General features: G+C 45.2%; 1 protein-coding gene across 1 annotated transcript in view; it reads left to right on the top strand.

The window, feature by feature from the left end:
- Positions 1–17,914, top strand: part of LOC110531343 (endophilin-A1) — a 30,941-nt gene extending 13,027 nt beyond the window's left edge. The window contains exons 2-10 of the mRNA XM_036987054.2: positions 3,502–3,570; positions 8,194–8,266; positions 8,405–8,548; positions 8,927–9,060; positions 9,414–9,474; positions 10,303–10,403; positions 11,730–11,833; positions 12,622–12,776; positions 15,841–17,914. Coding sequence (XP_036842949.1) covers positions 3,502–3,570; positions 8,194–8,266; positions 8,405–8,548; positions 8,927–9,060; positions 9,414–9,474; positions 10,303–10,403; positions 11,730–11,833; positions 12,622–12,776; positions 15,841–16,037 — 1,038 coding nt within the window. The 3' untranslated portion in view covers positions 16,038–17,914. The remainder of the gene's footprint in view (positions 1–3,501; positions 3,571–8,193; positions 8,267–8,404; positions 8,549–8,926; positions 9,061–9,413; positions 9,475–10,302; positions 10,404–11,729; positions 11,834–12,621; positions 12,777–15,840) is intronic.
- The last annotated feature ends 315 nt before the right edge of the window (positions 17,915–18,229 follow it).

Genomic DNA, 18,229 nt, shown 5'->3' with positions numbered 1-18,229 from the left:
CGACTAGAGGCCCAGCTATTGTCGACTAGAGGCCCAGCTATTGTCGACTAGAGGCCCAGCTATTGTCGACTAGAGGCCCAGCTATAGTCGACTAGAGGCCCAGCTATAGTCGACTAGAGGCCCAGCTATTGTCGACTAGAGGCCCAGCTATAGTCGCCTAGAGGCCCAGCTATAGTCGCCTAGAGGCCCAGCTATAGTCGCCTAGAGGCCCAGCTATAGTCGCCTAGAGGCCCAGCTATAGTCGCCTAGAGGCCCAGCTATAGTCGCCTAGAGGCCCAGCTATAGTCTGCAGTAGTCTACTAGAGGCACAGCTATAGTCTGCAGTAGTCTACTAGCGGCCCAGCTATAGTCTACTAGCGGCCCAGCTATAGTCTACTAGAGGTCCAGCTATAGTCTACAGTAGTCTACTAGAGGGCCAGCTATATTCTACAGTAGTCTACTAGAGGGCCAGCTATAGTCTGCAGTAGTCTACTAGAGGCCCAGCTATAGTCTACTTTAGGCCCAGCTATTGTCTGCTAGAGGCCCAGCTATTGTCTGCTAGAGGCCCAGCTATAGTCTGCTAGAGGCCCAGCTATAGTCTACAGTAGTCTACTAGAGGCCCAGCTATAGTCTGCTAGAGTCCCAGCTATAGTCTGCTAGAGACCCAGCTATAGTCTGCTAGAGGCCCAGCTATAGTCTGCTAGAGGCCCAGCTATAGTCTGCTAGAGGCCCAGCTATAGTCTGCTAGAGGCCCAGCTATAGTCTGCTAGAGGCCCAGCTATAGTCTGCTAGAGGCCCAGCTATAGTCTGCTAGAGGCCCAGCTATAGTCTGCTAGAGGCCCAGCTATAGTCTGCTAGAGGCCCAGCTATAGTCTGCTAGAGGCCCAGCTATAGTCTGCTAGAGGCCCAGCTATAGTCTGCTAGAGGCCCAGCTATAGTCTGCTAGAGGCCCAGCTATAGTCTGCTAGAGGCCCAGCTATAGTCGACTAGAGGCCCAGCTATAGTCGACTAGAGGCCCAGCTATAGTCTACAGTAGTCTACTACAAATACAAATTCGGTTGTCCTAGAGCACACAAAAAACTATACATACCTCACCCTATAAACATCAGCGCCACAGGTAACTTATACAGAGCTGTGAATGAGCTGAGAGACAAGGCAAGAAATTCGACATCCCTGTTAGGATCAGTGGGCAGGCTATTCTTGGGTCTGGCTAAAAATACAGAACCCATTGTCCTTTAGAGTTGTGAGGTCTGGGGTCCGCTCACCAAATGGGCAAACACCAAATTGAGACTCTGCATGCAGAATTCTGCAAAAATATCCCCCAAATAATGCATGCAGAGCAGAATTAGGCCGATACCCGCTAATTATAAAAATCCATAAAAGAGACGTTAAATTCTACAACCACCTAAAAGGAAGCGATTCCCAAACGTTCCGTTCCATAACAAAGCCATCACCTGCAGAATTCGAAAACAAATCCAATGTTGATAAACTCCCATTTCTACTGGGTGAAATACCACAGTGTGACATCACAGCAGCAAGATGTGTGACCTGTTGCCACGAGAAAAGGGCAACCAGTGAAGAACAAACACCATTGTAAATACAACCCATATTTATGTTTATTTATTTTCCCTTTTGTACTTTAACTATTTGGACATAATATGACATTTGTAATGTCTTTATTCTCTTGGAACTTTTGTGAGTGTTATGTATTAATTTGTGTTGTTTATTTCACTTTTATTTATTTGATATGATTACCTCTTTGGCTGTGTTTACACAGGCAGCCAAATTTAAATATGTTGCCCAATTATTAGGCAAAAGAGCTGATTTGATTGGTCAAAAGACAAATTAGTGGAAAATGAATCAACATTTTGCGGCCTATGTAAACACAAGGTGTGTGTGTGTGTGTGGTGGGGGTTGGGATTGTTGTTCAGGAACATGAGAGGGAGAGATTGGATTGCAACCTCTGTCTCCATAGCGACTACCTCTATCTATTTCTTCTCTCTCTCACTCCCTCTCTGCCTCTCTCTCTTTCTCTCTGCTTCTCTTTAACTAATTTGATTAGCAAGAAACAAGAAACTACAGTTCTGAAATACATCACAAAGCATGAAGACTTCTGCCTGAAGCCCATACACACCGCAGCGTACATGTTGGACCCCAAGTATGCTGGCAAGAGCATCCTGTCTGGTGCAGAGATCAACAAGGCCTATGGTGTCATCACTACCGTGTCTCGCCACCTTGGCCTGGATGAGGGCAAGGTTCTTGGCAGTCTGGCAATGTACACTTCTAAAAGCAAGGGCTTTGGGACGGAGATGCAATATGGCAGTCGTGCCAACATATCTCATCAGCGAACTGGTGGAAGGGACTTTGTGGATCTGAGGCTCTTTCCCCTGTTGCCTCCATCATCCTCCAAATCCCACCAACATCAGCCGCCTCAGAGTGCAACTGGTCCTTGTTTGGGAACACACTCACCAAAGCACGCAACAGGCTGACCAATACAAGGGTTGAAAAATTGGTGTCCATCCGGGCAGATTTGAGGCTTTTTGAGCCTGACAACAAGCCATCCTCAACAAGGTTGGAAAGTGACAGTGGAGATGAGGCCTCAGAGTCTGATGTTCAAGAGGTGGACGTTGAGGAGGTCCAGGGAGAAGACATGGAAGATGAGGCCTCAGAGTCTGATGTTCAAGAGGTGGACGTTGAGGAGGTCCAGGGAGAAGACATGGAAGCCTGAGAGAAAGACAACCAAAGCTTTAGTTTCTAGACTGTCATTTTACAGATGTTGAAAATGTTTTTGGGAGATGTGATGGATCATTGGGGATCATTCAATATTCCCTTTCTTTTGTTTGTCAGTGAAATCATCCCATGTGAAGAGTCAACTCATTTAATTAAATTTCAATTAATGACTAAAAAAAATAAAATATATATATATATATATATATATATTGGAAGGATTTAATCATTTGTAATGATGTCTACTTAAGAGGTAAAAGGTTTATGTTTCTGTCTCCATTTAATATGGTAAATATTTCCAATGCAAAAAACATCTACATTTAAATGGTATTAATATTAATTCCCATATATTCCCGTTAATTTGCATATATTCCTGTTAATTCCCATATATTCCCGTTAATTTGCATATATTCCCGTTAATTCCCACATATTCCCGTTAATTCCCATATATTCCCGTTAATTTTCATATATTCCTGTTAATTCCCATATATTCCCGTTAATTCCCATATATTCCCGTTAATTCCCATATATTCCCGTTAATTCCCATGGAAAGTTTCCACCTCTGAATATTCCCCAAAATGTGCAACTCTACACACACTGACACACACACGGACACATGCACACACTGCATATTCTCACAAGAGGTTGATGAGTTGTTAATATCGTTAACTAAGACTCCTGTTTCTATTCCCTCTCCCTCTCTCCCCCCTCTGTCTCTCTCTCTCTCTCTGTCTCTCTCGCTCCCCCATCTCTTTGTCTCTGTCTGTCTCTGTTTTTCTCTCTCTCTCCCTGTAGAAAGTCAGTGAGAAGGTTGGAGGAGCAGAAGGAACCAAACTTGATGATGACTTCCTTCAGATGGAAAAGGTCATCATTCTGTTGAATTCTGTACAGAGGAATACTGTGGGTCAGATTCACTCACTCATAGCCTGAGGAATACTGTGGGTCAGATTCACTCACTCATAGCCCGAGGAATACTGTGGGTCAGATTCACTCACTCATAGCCTGAGGAATACTGTGGGTCAGATTCACTCACTCATAGCCTGAGGAATACTGTGGGTCAGATTCACTCACTCATAGCCAGAGGAATACTGTGGGTCAGATTCACTCACTCATAGCCCGAGGAATACTGTGGGTCAGATTCACTCACTCATAGCCAGAGGAATACTGTGGGTCAGATTCACTCACTCATAGCCCGAGGAATACTGTGGGTCAGATTCACTCCCTCATAGCCTGAGGAATACTGTGGGTCAGATTCACTCCCTCATAGCCTGAGGAATACTGTGGGTCAGATTCACTCACTCATAGCCTGAGGAATACTGTGGGTCAGATTCACTCACTCATAGCCAGAGGAATACTGTGGGTCAGATTCACTCACTCATAGCCAGAGGAATACTGTGGGTCAGATTCACTCACTCATAGCCTGAGGAATACTGTGGGTCAGATTCACTCACTCATACCCTGAGGAATACTGTGGGTCAGATTCACTCACTCATAGCCAGAGGAATACTGTGGGTCAGATTCACTCACTCATAGCCTGAGGAATACTGTGGGTCAGATTCACTCACTCATAGCCCGAGGAATACTGTGGGTCAGATTCACTCACTCATAGCCTGAGGAATACTGTGGGTCAGATTCACTCACTCATAGCCCGAGGAATACTGTGGGTCAGATTCACTCACTCATAGCCCGAGGAATACTGTGGGTCAGATTCACTCACTCATAGCCAGAGGAATACTGTGGGTCAGATTCACTCCCTCATAGCCTGAGGAATACTGTGGGTCAGATTCACTCACTCATAGCCCGAGGAATACTGTGGGTCAGATTCACTCACTCATAGCCCGAGGAATACTGTGGGTCAGATTCACTCACTCATAGCCTGAGGAATACTGTGGGTCAGATTCACTCACTCATAGCCTGAGGAATACTGTGGGTCAGATTCACTCACTCATAGCCTGAGGAATACTGTGGGTCAGATTCACTCACTCATAGCCCGAGGAATACTGTGGGTCAGATTCACTCACTCATAGCCCGAGGAATACTGTGGGTCAGATTCACTCACTCATAGCCTGAGGAATACTGTGGGTCAGATTCACTCACTCATAGCCAGAGGAATACTGTGGGTCAGATTCACTCACTCATAGCCAGAGGAATACTGTGGGTCAGATTCACTCACTCATAGCCAGAGGAATACTGTGGGTCAGATTCACTCACTCATAGCCCGAGGAATACTGTGGGTCAGATTCACTCCCTCATAGCCTGAGGAATACTGTGGGTCAGATTCACTCACTCATAGCCTGAGGAATACTGTGGGTCAGATTCACTCACTCATAGCCCGAGGAATACTGTGGGTCAGATTCACTCACTCATAGCCCGAGGAATACTGTGGGTCAGATTCACTCACTCATAGCCAGAGGAATACTGTGGGTCAGATTCACTCCCTCATAGCCTGAGGAATACTGTGGGTCAGATTCACTCACTCATAGCCCGAGGAATACTGTGGGTCAGATTCACTCACTCATAGCCCGAGGAATACTGTGGGTCAGATTCACTCACTCATAGCCTGAGGAATACTGTGGGTCAGATTCACTCACTCATAGCCTGAGGAATACTGTGGGTCAGATTCACTCACTCATAGCCTGAGGAATACTGTGGGTCAGATTCACTCACTCATAGCCTGAGGAATACTGTGGGTCAGATTCACTCACTCATAGCCAGAGGAATACTGTGGGTCAGATTCACTCACTCATAGCCCGAGGAATACTGTGGGTCAGATTCACTCACTCATAGCCCGAGGAATACTGTGGGTCAGATTCACTCACTCATAGCCCAAGGAATACTGTGGGTCAGATTCACTCCCTCATAGCCTGAGGAATACTGTGGGTCAGATTCACTCCCTCATAGCCTGAGGAATACTGTGGGTCAGATTCACTCACTCATAGCCAGAGGAATACTGTGGGTCAGATTCACTCACTCATAGCCCGAGGAATACTGTGGGTCAGATTCACTCACTCATAGCCAGAGGAATACTGTGGGTCAGATTCACTCACTCATAGCCCGAGGAATACTGTGGGTCAGATTCACTCACTCATAGCCTGAGGAATACTGTGGGTCAGATTCACTCACTCATAGCCCGAGGAATACTGTGGGTCAGATTCACTCACTCATAGCCTGAGGAATACTATGGGTCAGATTCACTCCTTCATAGCCCGAGGAATACTGTGGGTCAGATTCACTCACCCATAGCCTGAGGAATACTGTGGGTCAGATTCACTCACTCATAGCCTGAGGAATACTGTGGGTCAGAATCACTCACTCATAGCCCGAGGAATACTACTACTACTGTTACTACTACTACTGTTACTACTGTTACTACTACTACTACTACTACTACTACTGTTACTAATACTACTACTGTTACTGCTACTACTGTTACTACTGCTACTACTGTTCCTACTACTACTGTTACTAGTACTTCTACTACTACTACTGTTACTATTACTACTGTTACTGTTACTACTACTACTACTACTGTTACTACTACTACTACTGTTACTACTACTACTACTACTACTACTACTGTTACTACTACTACTGTTACTACTGTTACTACTACTACTACTACTACTACTACTACTACTACTACTGTTACTACTACTACTACTACTACTACTACTACTACTGTTACTACTACTACTACTACTACTGTTACTACTGTTACTGCTATTACTACTACTACTGTTACTATTACTACTACTACTGTTACTGTTACTACTGTTACTACTACTACTACTACTACTACTACTGTTACTGTTACTACTACTACTACTACTACTGTTACTACTACTACTACTGTTACTAGTACTACTGCTACTGTTACTACTGTTACTACTACTACTGTTACTACTGTTACTGTTACTGTTACTACTGTTACTACTGCTACTGTTACTACTACTACTACTGTTACTACTGTTACTACTACTACTACTGTTACTACTGTTACTACTACTACTACTGTTACTACTACTACTACTACTGTTACTACTACTACTGTTACTACTGTTACTACTGCTGCTACTACTGTTACTACTACTACTGTTACTACTACTACTACTACTACTACTACTACTACTACTGTTACTACTACTACTACTACTACTGTTACTACTACTACTACTACTACTGTTACTACTGTTACTACTACTACTACTACTACTGTTACTACTACTACTACTACTACTACTGTTACTACTACTACTGTTACTACTGTTACTGTTACTGTTACTACTGTTACTACTGCTACTGTTACTACTACTACTACTACTACTGTTACTACTGTTACTGTTACTGTTACTACTGTTACTACTGCTACTGTTACTACTACTACTACTACTACTGTTACTACTGTTACTACTACTACTGTTACTACTGTTACTACTACTGTTACTACTGTTACTACTGCTGCTACTACTGTTACTACTACTACTGTTACTACTACTACTACTACTACTACTACTACTACTACTACTGTTACTACTACTACTACTACTGTTACTACTGTTACTACTACTACTACTACTGTTACTACTACTACTACTACTACTGTTACTACTACTGCTGTTACTATTACTACTACTACTGTTACTACTACTACTACTACCACTACTACTGGTACTACTACTACTGTTACTGTTACTACTACTACTACTGTTACTGTTACTACTGTTACTACTACTACTGTTACTGTTACTACTACTACTACTACTACTGTTACTACTACTACTACTACTACTACTACTGTTACTGTTACTACTACTACTGCTACTGTTACTACTACTACTGTTACTACTGTTACTGTTACTACTGCTACTGTTACTACTACTACTACTACTACTACTGTTACTACTACTACTGTTACTACTACTACTACTACTGTTACTACTGTTACTACTGTTACTGTTACTACTACTACTGCTACTGTTACTACTACTACTACTACTACTGTTGCTACTGTTACTACTACTACTACTACTACTGTTACTACTACTACTACTACTACTACTACTACTGCTACTACTGCTACTACTGTTACTACTACTGTTACTACTACTACTACTGTTACTACTTCTACTACTGTTACTACTACTACTACTACTACTGTTACTACTACTACTACTACTACTCTTACTACGGTTACTACTACTGTTACTACTGTTACTACTACTACTACTACTACTACTACTACTGCTACTACTACTACTACTGTTACTACTACTGTTACTACTACTACTACTATTACTACTACTACTACTACTACTGTTACTACTACTACTACTACTGTTACTACTACTTACTTACTACTACTACGGTCTTACCTACCTTAGTTGAATGTACTGACTGTTAGTTGCTCTCTCACACTGTCAGGACAACCGGATTCACAACTTGTGTGTGTGTGTGTGTGTGTGTGTGTGTGTGTGTGTGTGTGTATAGAAGGTGGACACCACCGGTAGGGCAGTGCTAGACATCATGACCAAAACTACAGAATACCTACAGCCCAACCCAGGTGAGAACAAGCCCTCTCTCTCTCTCTCACAGACTCTCTCTCTCTCTGTCTCTTTCTCTCACAGACAGACAAACAGACTCTCTCTCTCTCACAGACAGTCTCTCTCTCTCTCTCACAGACTCTCTCTCTCTTCCCCAGCATCCAGGGCTAAGCTGAGTCTGATAGGGACCATGTCTAAGATCAGAGGACAGGAGAAGGGACCGGGTTACCCCCAGGCTGAGACTGTACTGGGTGAGGCCATGCAGCGCTTCGGACGAGAGCTGGGAGAGGAGTCATGCTTTGGTACGTGTGTTCACACACACACACACACACACACACACACACACACACACACACACACACACACACACACACACACACACACACACACACACACGCTGCATCAGACACACACAGACATATAAAGACACACACACCTACTGTATTGACAATACAGCATCAATAAGTCAACATCTTGGTCAATCTCTCTGATGGAACATACAAACAATTCAACTCTCTCGCCGTCTACCCTCCCATTCCTTTTCTGTCCCTCCCTCCCTCCCTCCACCTCTCTCCCCCCCCCCTCCCTCCCCCCCTCTCTCCCTCCACCTCCCTCCCCCCCTCTCTCCCTCCACCTCTCCCTACCCTTCCCTCTCTCCTTGTCCCCTCTCCCTCCTCCAGGTCTGGCTCTCCTAGATGCTGGGGAGGCCATGGGTGAGCTGGGGGCGGTGAAGGATGCCCTGGATATGGAGGTCAAACAGAACTTTATTGATCCACTGCAGAACCTACAGGAAAAAGACATCAAAGAAATACAGGTAGATATCAGAACTTTATTGATCCACGACAGAACCTACAGGAAAAAAAGACGACATCAATAAATATTAAATATGTTAGATAAATGTTCAATTTATGATATTATATATATATATATATATGTATGTGTGTGTGTGTGTGTGTTAAATAAATATATATGTTAAATAAAGGTTTAATTATTATGAAGTAAATTATTGAATTATAAATACAGTACATGTTGATGAACTTACTTACAGGAAGTTATTGTTAAGTAAATAAAATATTAAATTAATTTCAATCCATCTTAAATTAATTTCAATGAATCGGAAATAAATCATTTAAAAATAAATGAAGTGAATGAAAGATGTTGTTGCAGCACCACCTGAAGAAGATGCAGGGACGCCGCCTGGACTTTGACTATAAGAAGAAACGTCACGGTAAAGGAGATGGGATTATTATTATTATTATTTATGACTATTATTATTACTATTTATTATTATTATCATTATTATTATTATTAATATCATTATTATTATTATTATTATTATTACTATTATTATTATTATTATTATCATTATTATTGTTATTATTATTAGCATTATTATCATTACTATTATTATTATTATCATTATTATTGTTATTATTATTAACATTATTATTTATCATTATTATCATTATTATTATTTATCATTATTATTAACATGCAAAGATTTTACTGAGTTACAGTTTATATAAGGAAATTAGTCAATTGAAATACATTTATTAGGCCCTAATCTATGGATTTCACATGACTGGATGGAGAAACAGCCATGGGTGGGCCTGGGAGGACATAGGCCCACCTCACTTGGGAGCCAGGTCCAGCCAATCAGAATGAGTTTTTCCCCACAAAGGCGCTTTATTACAGACAGAAATAATACATTTCATCAGCTGTCCGGGTGGCTGGTCTCAGACGATCCCGCAGGTGTAGAAGCCGAATGTGACGTTGTGTTGTGTGACCAATTTGCATATTTTAGTGTGGCCTTTTGTTGTACCCAGCACAAGGTGCACCTGTGTAATGATCAGGGATGTAAACACAACATTTGAGAGAAATAAGCATTTTTTTTTGCATATGAAACATTTCTGGGATCTTTTATTTCAGCTCAGGAAACATGGGACCAACACTTTACATGTTGTGTTTATATTTTTGTTCGGTATGTTTTTTGTTATTATTACTCTCTCAAATAGAAACGTTGATGTCATTATAATAACTTGTTATATAATTGTAGGTAAAGGAGTCCTGGAGGAGGAGATCAGACAGGCGCTGGAGAAGTTTGATGAGTCCAAAGAAGTGGCAGAGCAGAGCATGTTCAACCTGCTGGAGAGTGATGTAGGTTGTCTCTGTCCCTCTCTCCTCTCTGTCCCTCTCTCCTCTCTGTCTGTCTGTCTGTCTGTCTGTCTGTCTGTCTGTCTGTCTGTCTGTCTGTCTGTCTGTCTGTCTGTCTGTCTGTCTGTCTGTCTGAGCATGTTCAACCTGCTGGAGAGTGATGTAAGTTGTCTCTGTCTGCTCTCTCCTCTCTGTCCCTCTCTGTCTGTCTGTCTGTCTGAGCATGTTCAACCTGCTGGAGAGTGATGTAGGTTGTCCCTGTCTCTGTCTCTGTCTGCTGGAGAGTGATGTAGGTTGTCCCTGTCCCTCTCTGTCCCTCTCTCCTCGCTGTCCCTCTCTGTCTCTCCTCCTCCGCCTCTCTCTCTCCTCTCTCTCTCTCCTCCTCTCTCTCTCTCCCTCTCTCCTCCCTCTCTCTCTCCTCCCTCTCTCTCTCTCTCTGTCTCTCTGTCTCTCTGTCTCTGTCTCTCTCTCTCTCTCTCTCTCTCTCTCTCTCTCTCTCTCTCTCTCTCTCTCTCTCTCCTCTCTGTCTCTCCTCCTCTCTGTCTCTCCTCCTCTCTGTCTCTCCTCCTCCTCCTCCTCCCCCTCTCTGTCTCTCCTCTCTGTCTCTCCTCACCTACTCTGTCCCTCTCTCCTCTCTATCCCTCTCTCCTCACCCGCTCTATCCCTCTCTCCTCACCCTCTCTGTCCCTCTCTCTCTCCTCTCTGTTTCTCCCCACCCTCTCTATCCCTCTCTCCTCACCCTCTCTGTCCCTCTCTCCTCTCTCTCTCCTCTCTGTTTCTCCTCACCCTCTCTGTCCCTCTCTCCTCACCCTCTCTGTTTCTCCTCACCCTCTCTGTCCCTCTCTCCTCACCCTCTCTGTCCCGCTCTCCTCTCTATCCCTCTCTCCTCACCCTCTCTGTCCCTCTCTCCTCTCTGTCCCTCTCCTCTCTGTCTCTCCTCACCCTCTCTATCCCTCTCTCCTCACCCTCTCTGTCCCTCTCTCCTCTCTATCCTTCTCTCCTCACCCTCTCTGTCCCTCTCTCCTCTCTATCCCTCTCTCCTCACCCTCTCTGTCCCTCTCTCCTCACCCTCTCTCTCTCTCTCCTCTCTATCCCTCTCTCCTCACCCTCTCTGTCCCTTTCCCCTCTCTGTCCCTCTCTTCTCTCTCCCCTCTCTGTCTCTCTCTCTCTCTCCTCTCTGTCCCTCTCTCCTCTCTGTCTCTCCTCACCATCTCTGTCTGTTGTTGGATCTGTTTGAGTAGGCTAAAACTAACTTTGAGACACTTTTTTCCCTGTGTGTGTGTGTGTGTGTGTGTGTGTGTGTGTGTGTGTGTGTGTGTGTTTGTGCAGATTGAGCAGGTGAGTCAGCTAACAGCGTTGGTCCAGGCCCAGGTGGAGTATCACAGACAAGCCACAGAAATACTACAGCAGCTCTCCAGCAAGCTGCACGAGAGGTCAGTCACACAGACATACAGACACAGACACACAGACAGACAGACATACAGACATACAGACAGACAGACATACAGACACAGACATACAGACACAGACATACAGACACAGACACATACAGACACAGACATACAGAGACTAGGGCTGGGACACTGTAGTGTTGACAGACAGACAGAGGGCTGGGACACTGTAGTGTTGACAGACAGACAGAGGGCTGGGACACTGTAGTGTTGACAGACAGACACAGACAGAGGGCTGGGACACTGTAGTGTTGACAGACAGACAGACAGACACTAGGGCTGGGACACTGTAGTGTTGACAGACAGACAGACAGACACTAGGGCTGGGACACTGTAGTGTTGACAGACAGACCGACAGAGGGCTGGGACACTGTAGTGTTGACACACATACAGAGGGCTGGGACACTGTAGTGTTGACAGACAGACACAGACAGAGGGCTGGGACACTGTAGTGTTGACAGACAGACACAGACAGAGGCCTGGGACACTGTAGTGTTGACAGACAGACACAGACAGAGGGCTGGGACACTGTAGTGTTGACAGACAGACACAGACAGAGGGCTGGGACACTGTAGTGTTGACATTGAACATTTTTAAAGGCATTTTCTTCCTACGTTCAAGGAGTTCGTGTTCATGGTTAACCCTGTGCATGTCGGCTCAAATGTGAAACGAGCCTTGAAAGTCTCGCTGTAACACCCCTTGAACCCTGCCCTGTGTTTTACACTGACATTGTGGTGTGTTGACCTCTGACCTCTGTGTTGTCTCTCCAGGATCAGGGAGGCGCAGGATAAACCCAGGAAGGAGTATGTTCCTAAACCCCGGATGGTCCTGGAGCTGCTCCCCCCCAGCGACAGCCACAATGGGGGGCTCAACACCACCAAGTCCCCCGTCCCGGCCTTGTCCCCAGGCCCCACGCGCACCCCCGGTGAGAACACACAACACGGGACGGACGCAGACGCTCACATTCACAGATCCACGTACAAAACAAAGACTCACAGACCCACACACAGAAACATAGATCCAAGTACAAACACACAGATCCAAATACAGACTTACAGATCCACTCACAGATCCACGTCCAGACTCGCAGACTCACACACAGACTCGCAGACTCACACACAGACTCGCAGACTCACACACAGACTCGCAGACTCACACACAGACTCACATATCCACTTACAGACTCACAGATCCACGTCCAGACTCGCAGACTCACACACAGACTCGCAGATCCACGTCCAGACTCGCAGATCCACGTCCAGACTCGCAGATCCACGTCCAGACTCGCAGATCCACGTCCAGACACACAGATCCACGTAAAGACTCACAGATCCATGTAAAGACTCACAGATCTACGCACAGATGCACACACTCGCAGATCCACGTACTGACTTGCAGATCCACGTACAGACATAGGACTCACAGATCCACATACAGACACACAGACTCGCAGATCCACGTACATACGCACAGATCCACGTACAGACTCAGACTCACAGACTCACAGACCCACACACAGAAACATAGATCCAAGTACAAACACACAGATTTGAGTCTGTACGTGGATCTGTGCCTATGTACTCGCAGATCCACGTACGAACAGATCCACGTGCAGACATACACTCACAGATCCACGTGCAGACATACACTCACAGATCCACGTCCAGACTCACAGACTCACAGATCCATGTACAGACACAGACTCACAGATCCACGTCCAGACACACAGACTCACAGATCCACGTACAGACACACAGACTCACAGATCCATGTACAGACACAGACTCACAGATCCATGCACAGACACAGACTCACAGATCCATGTACAGACACAGACTCACAGATCCATGTACAGACACAGACTCACAGATCCACGTACAGACACACAGACTCACAGATCCACGTACAGACACACAGACTGACAGATCCACGTACAGACTCACAGATCCACGTACAGACACACAGATCCACGTACAGACACACAGATCCACGTACAGACTCACAGATCCACGTACAGACTCACAGATCCACGTACAGACACACAGATCCACGTACAGACACACAGATCCACGTACAGACACACAGATCCACGTACAGACACACAGATCCACGTACAGACACACAGATCCACGTACAGACACACAGATCCACGTACAGACACACAGATCCACGTACAGACACACAGATCCACGTACAGACACACAGATCCACGTACAGACACACAGACTCACAGATCCACGTACAGACACACAGACTCACAGACCCACACACAGAAACATAGATCCAAGTACAAACACACAGATTTGAGTCTGTACGTGGATCTGTGCCTATGTACTCGCAGATCCACGTACGAACAGATCCACGTGCAGACATACACTCACAGATCCACGTGCAGACATACACTCACAGATCCACGTCCAGACTCACAGACTCACAGATCCATGTACAGACACAGACTCACAGATCCACGTCCAGACACACAGACTCACAGATCCACGTACAGACACACAGACTCACAGATCCATGTACAGACACAGACTCACAGATCCATGCACAGACACAGACTCACAGATCCATGTACAGACACAGACTCACAGATCCATGTACAGACACAGACTCACAGATCCACGTACAGACACACAGACTCACAGATCCACGTACAGACACACAGACTGACAGATCCACGTACAGACTCACAGATCCACGTACAGACACACAGATCCACGTACAGACACACAGATCCACGTACAGACTCACAGATCCACGTACAGACTCACAGATCCACGTACAGACACACAGATCCACGTACAGACACACAGATCCACGTACAGACACACAGATCCACGTACAGACACACAGATCCACGTACAGACACACAGATCCACGTACAGACACACAGATCCACGTACAGACACACAGATCCACGTACAGACACACAGACTCACAGATCCACGTACAGACACACAGACTCACAGATACATGTACAGACACACAGACTCACAGATACACGTACAGACTCACAGATACACGTACAGACTCACAGATACACGTACAGACTCACAGATACACGTACAGACTCACAGATCCACGTACAGACACACAGATCCACGTACAGACACACAGATCCACGTACAGACACACAGATCCACGTACAGAGACACAGATCCACGTACAGAGACACAGATCCACGTACAGAGACACAGATCCACGTACAGACACACAGATCCACGTACAGACACACAGATCCACGTACAGACACACAGATCCACGTACAGACTCACAGATCCACGTACAGACACACAGATCCACGTACAGACACACAGATCCACGTACAGACTCACAGATCCACGTACAGACACACAGATCCACGTACAGACACACAGATCCACGTACAGACACACAGATCCACGTACAGACACACAGATCCACGTACAGACACACAGATCCACGTACAGACTCACAGATCCACGTACAGACACACAGATCCACGTACAGACACACAGACTCACAGATCCACGTACAGACACAGACTCACAGATCCACGTACAGACACACAGATCCACGTACAGACACACAGATCCACGTACAGACACACAGATCCACGTACAGACACACAGATCCACGTACAGACACACAGATCCACGTAAAGACACACAGATCCACGTACAGACACACAGATCATCGTACAGACACACAGACTCACAGATACACGTACAGACACAGACTCACAGATCCACATACAGACACACAGACTTACAGATCCAAATTAAGACACAGACTCACAGATCCACGTACAGACACACTCAGTCGTTCTCTCTCTGTCTGTCGTTCTCTCTCTCTGTCGGTCTTTATCTTTGTCGGTCTCTCTCTTTCTCTCCCCCTCTCTCTCTTCGTCTCACTCTCTCCCCCTCTCTCTCTTTGTCTCCTTCCCCTCTCTCCCCCTCTCTCTCTTCGTCTCCTTCTCTCCACCCTTCCCCTCTCTCCCCCAGCTCCTATGGACCAACCGTGCTGCCGGGCGTTGTATGACTTTGTGCCGGAGAACGAGGGTGAGCTGGGTTTCAAAGAGGGCGATATCATCACCCTAACCAATCAGATCGATGATAACTGGTACGAGGGAATGGTCAACGGCCAATCAGGTTTCTTCCCCATCAACTACGTGGATATCCTGGTTCCACTTCCTCATTAGGCCACCCACCCCCACCCAATCTTCACCCCACTCCCTGCCGGGGGCCCCAGCCTCTGCCCAGCCTCTGCCCAGCCTCTGCCCAGCCTCTGCCCAGCCTAATCCACGCCTTCTTCTTTGTGCTTGTGTGAGTGCAACTGCTTTTTTTCACAAAGAACTACAACTGTGAGGAACAAGGGACTACAATTGTATAGGATTCTGCAAGAAGAAGAAGAAGAAGAAGAAGAAGAAGAAGAAGAAGAAGAAGAAGAAGAAGAAGAAGAAGAAGAAGAAGAATGAGGGATAAGTGAGCTGGTTGAACTAACTGAACTAACTGGTGGAATCAGAGTAGTGAGATGGTTGAACTAACTGGTGGAATCAGAGTAGTAAGATGGTTGAACTAACTGGTGGAATCAGAGTAGTGAGATGGTTGAACTAACTGGTGGAATCAGAGTAGTGAGATGGTTGAACTAACTGAACTAACTGGTGGAATCAGAGTAGTAAGATGGTTGAACTAACTGGTGGAATCAGAGTAGTGAGATGGTTGAACTAACTGGTGGAATCAGAGTAGTGAGATGGTTGAACTGACTGAACTAACTGGTGGAATCAGAGTAGTGAGATGGTTGAACTAACTGAACTAACTGGTGGAATCAGAGTAGTGAGATGGTTGAACTAACTGAACTAACTGGTGGAATCAGAGTAGTGAGATGGTTGAACTAACTGAACTAACTGGTGGAATCAGAGTAGTGAGATGGTTGAACTGACTGAACTAACTGGTGGAATCAGAGTAGTGAGATGGTTGAACTAACTGAACTAACTGGTGGAATCAGAGTAGTGAGATGGTTGAACTAACTGGTGGAATCAGAGTAGTGAGATGGTTGAACTAACTGAACTAACTGGTGGAATCAGAGTAGTGAGATGGTTGAACTAACTGAACTAACTGGTGGAATCAGAGTAGTGAGATGGTTGAACTAACTGAACTAACTGGTGGAATCAGAGTAGTGAGATGGTTGAACTGACTGAACTAACTGGTGGAATCAGAGTAGTGAGATGGTTGAACTAACTGAACTAACTGGTGGAATCAGAGTAGTGAGATGGTTGAACTAACTGGTGGAATCAGAGTAGTGAGCTGGTTGAACTAACTGGTGGAATCAGAGTATTGTGTAAAAGGTCATAGATGGATAGATATCTATATACAGTACGTGTCTATGGTTATGTGTACTGTAATAGGTTCCAATGTATTGCATGCTGGGACAAGCCATTTAAAGGTTGACGTTTTAAAAGGTTGAATAAATCAAACTGTTACATGGCGGCAGTTGTAATGCTAATGGGGTTTTTTCTTTTCTTGGCATGAATGTTGTTCTGGAGGCAGCTCTGCAGAATGGTCACCAGCCACAAAGTCATAACATCTGAGTTTCGAACTTAACCTTAAGCACATTGAAAACCTTAATGCCTAACCTTAAATTATTTATATATGTGTGTATATATAGGCAATTTTGACTTTGCAGCTGGTCCGTCTAGTGGAAATCGCTCAGTTCTGCCTCCGAGGCAAGATTCACGACAACAAACGTCAACCTGCGTTGTAATGATGATGGTGGTGTTACAGATGCTTGTTGTTTTATAGGCCTGTTGTGACTGTGTTTCCTATGTGATGCGCGCTATATCGCCAGATACCTGTTTTCTCTGGGCCATGAAGTCACTAAAGCTGTCCACCTGTTGTGACTGTGTTTCCTATGTGATGCGCGCTATATCACCAGATACCTGTTTTCTCTGGGCCATGAAGTCACTAAAGCTGTCCACCTGTTGTGACTGTGTTTCCTATGTGATGCGCGCTATATCGCCAGATACCTGTTTTCTCTGGGCCATGAAGTCACTAAAGCTGTCCACCTGTTGTGACTGTGTTTCCTATGTGATGCGCGCTATATCACCAGATACCTGTTGTGTCAGTCACAGACCCTCGAACGCATCCCATATAGCACCTTAGTCCCTATACACTTTTGGTTGGAAGGACTGGAAGGGGAGTAGCTAGGTTGTTGGGGTTATTACACATTGGCTGATTTAGTCTTCTCAACAGAGGACCAAAGTGACTTGAGATGGATGGAGGTGAGTTGACAGTCGGCTTGATTTATTTTATCTTTATTTAACTCGGCAAGTCAGTTAATAAGAACAAATACTTATTGTCAATGACGACCTACCACCAGGGACTGTAGTGACGC

This window comes from Oncorhynchus mykiss, chromosome 9 (assembly GCF_057628025.1).
Source record: "Oncorhynchus mykiss isolate SJ-2025 chromosome 9, ASM5762802v1, whole genome shotgun sequence".
In the NCBI taxonomy this organism is placed as follows: Eukaryota; Metazoa; Chordata; class Actinopteri; order Salmoniformes; family Salmonidae; genus Oncorhynchus; species Oncorhynchus mykiss.
The sequence above is the reverse complement of the archived record's forward strand: the minus strand, read 5'-3'. Positions and strand labels throughout refer to the sequence as shown.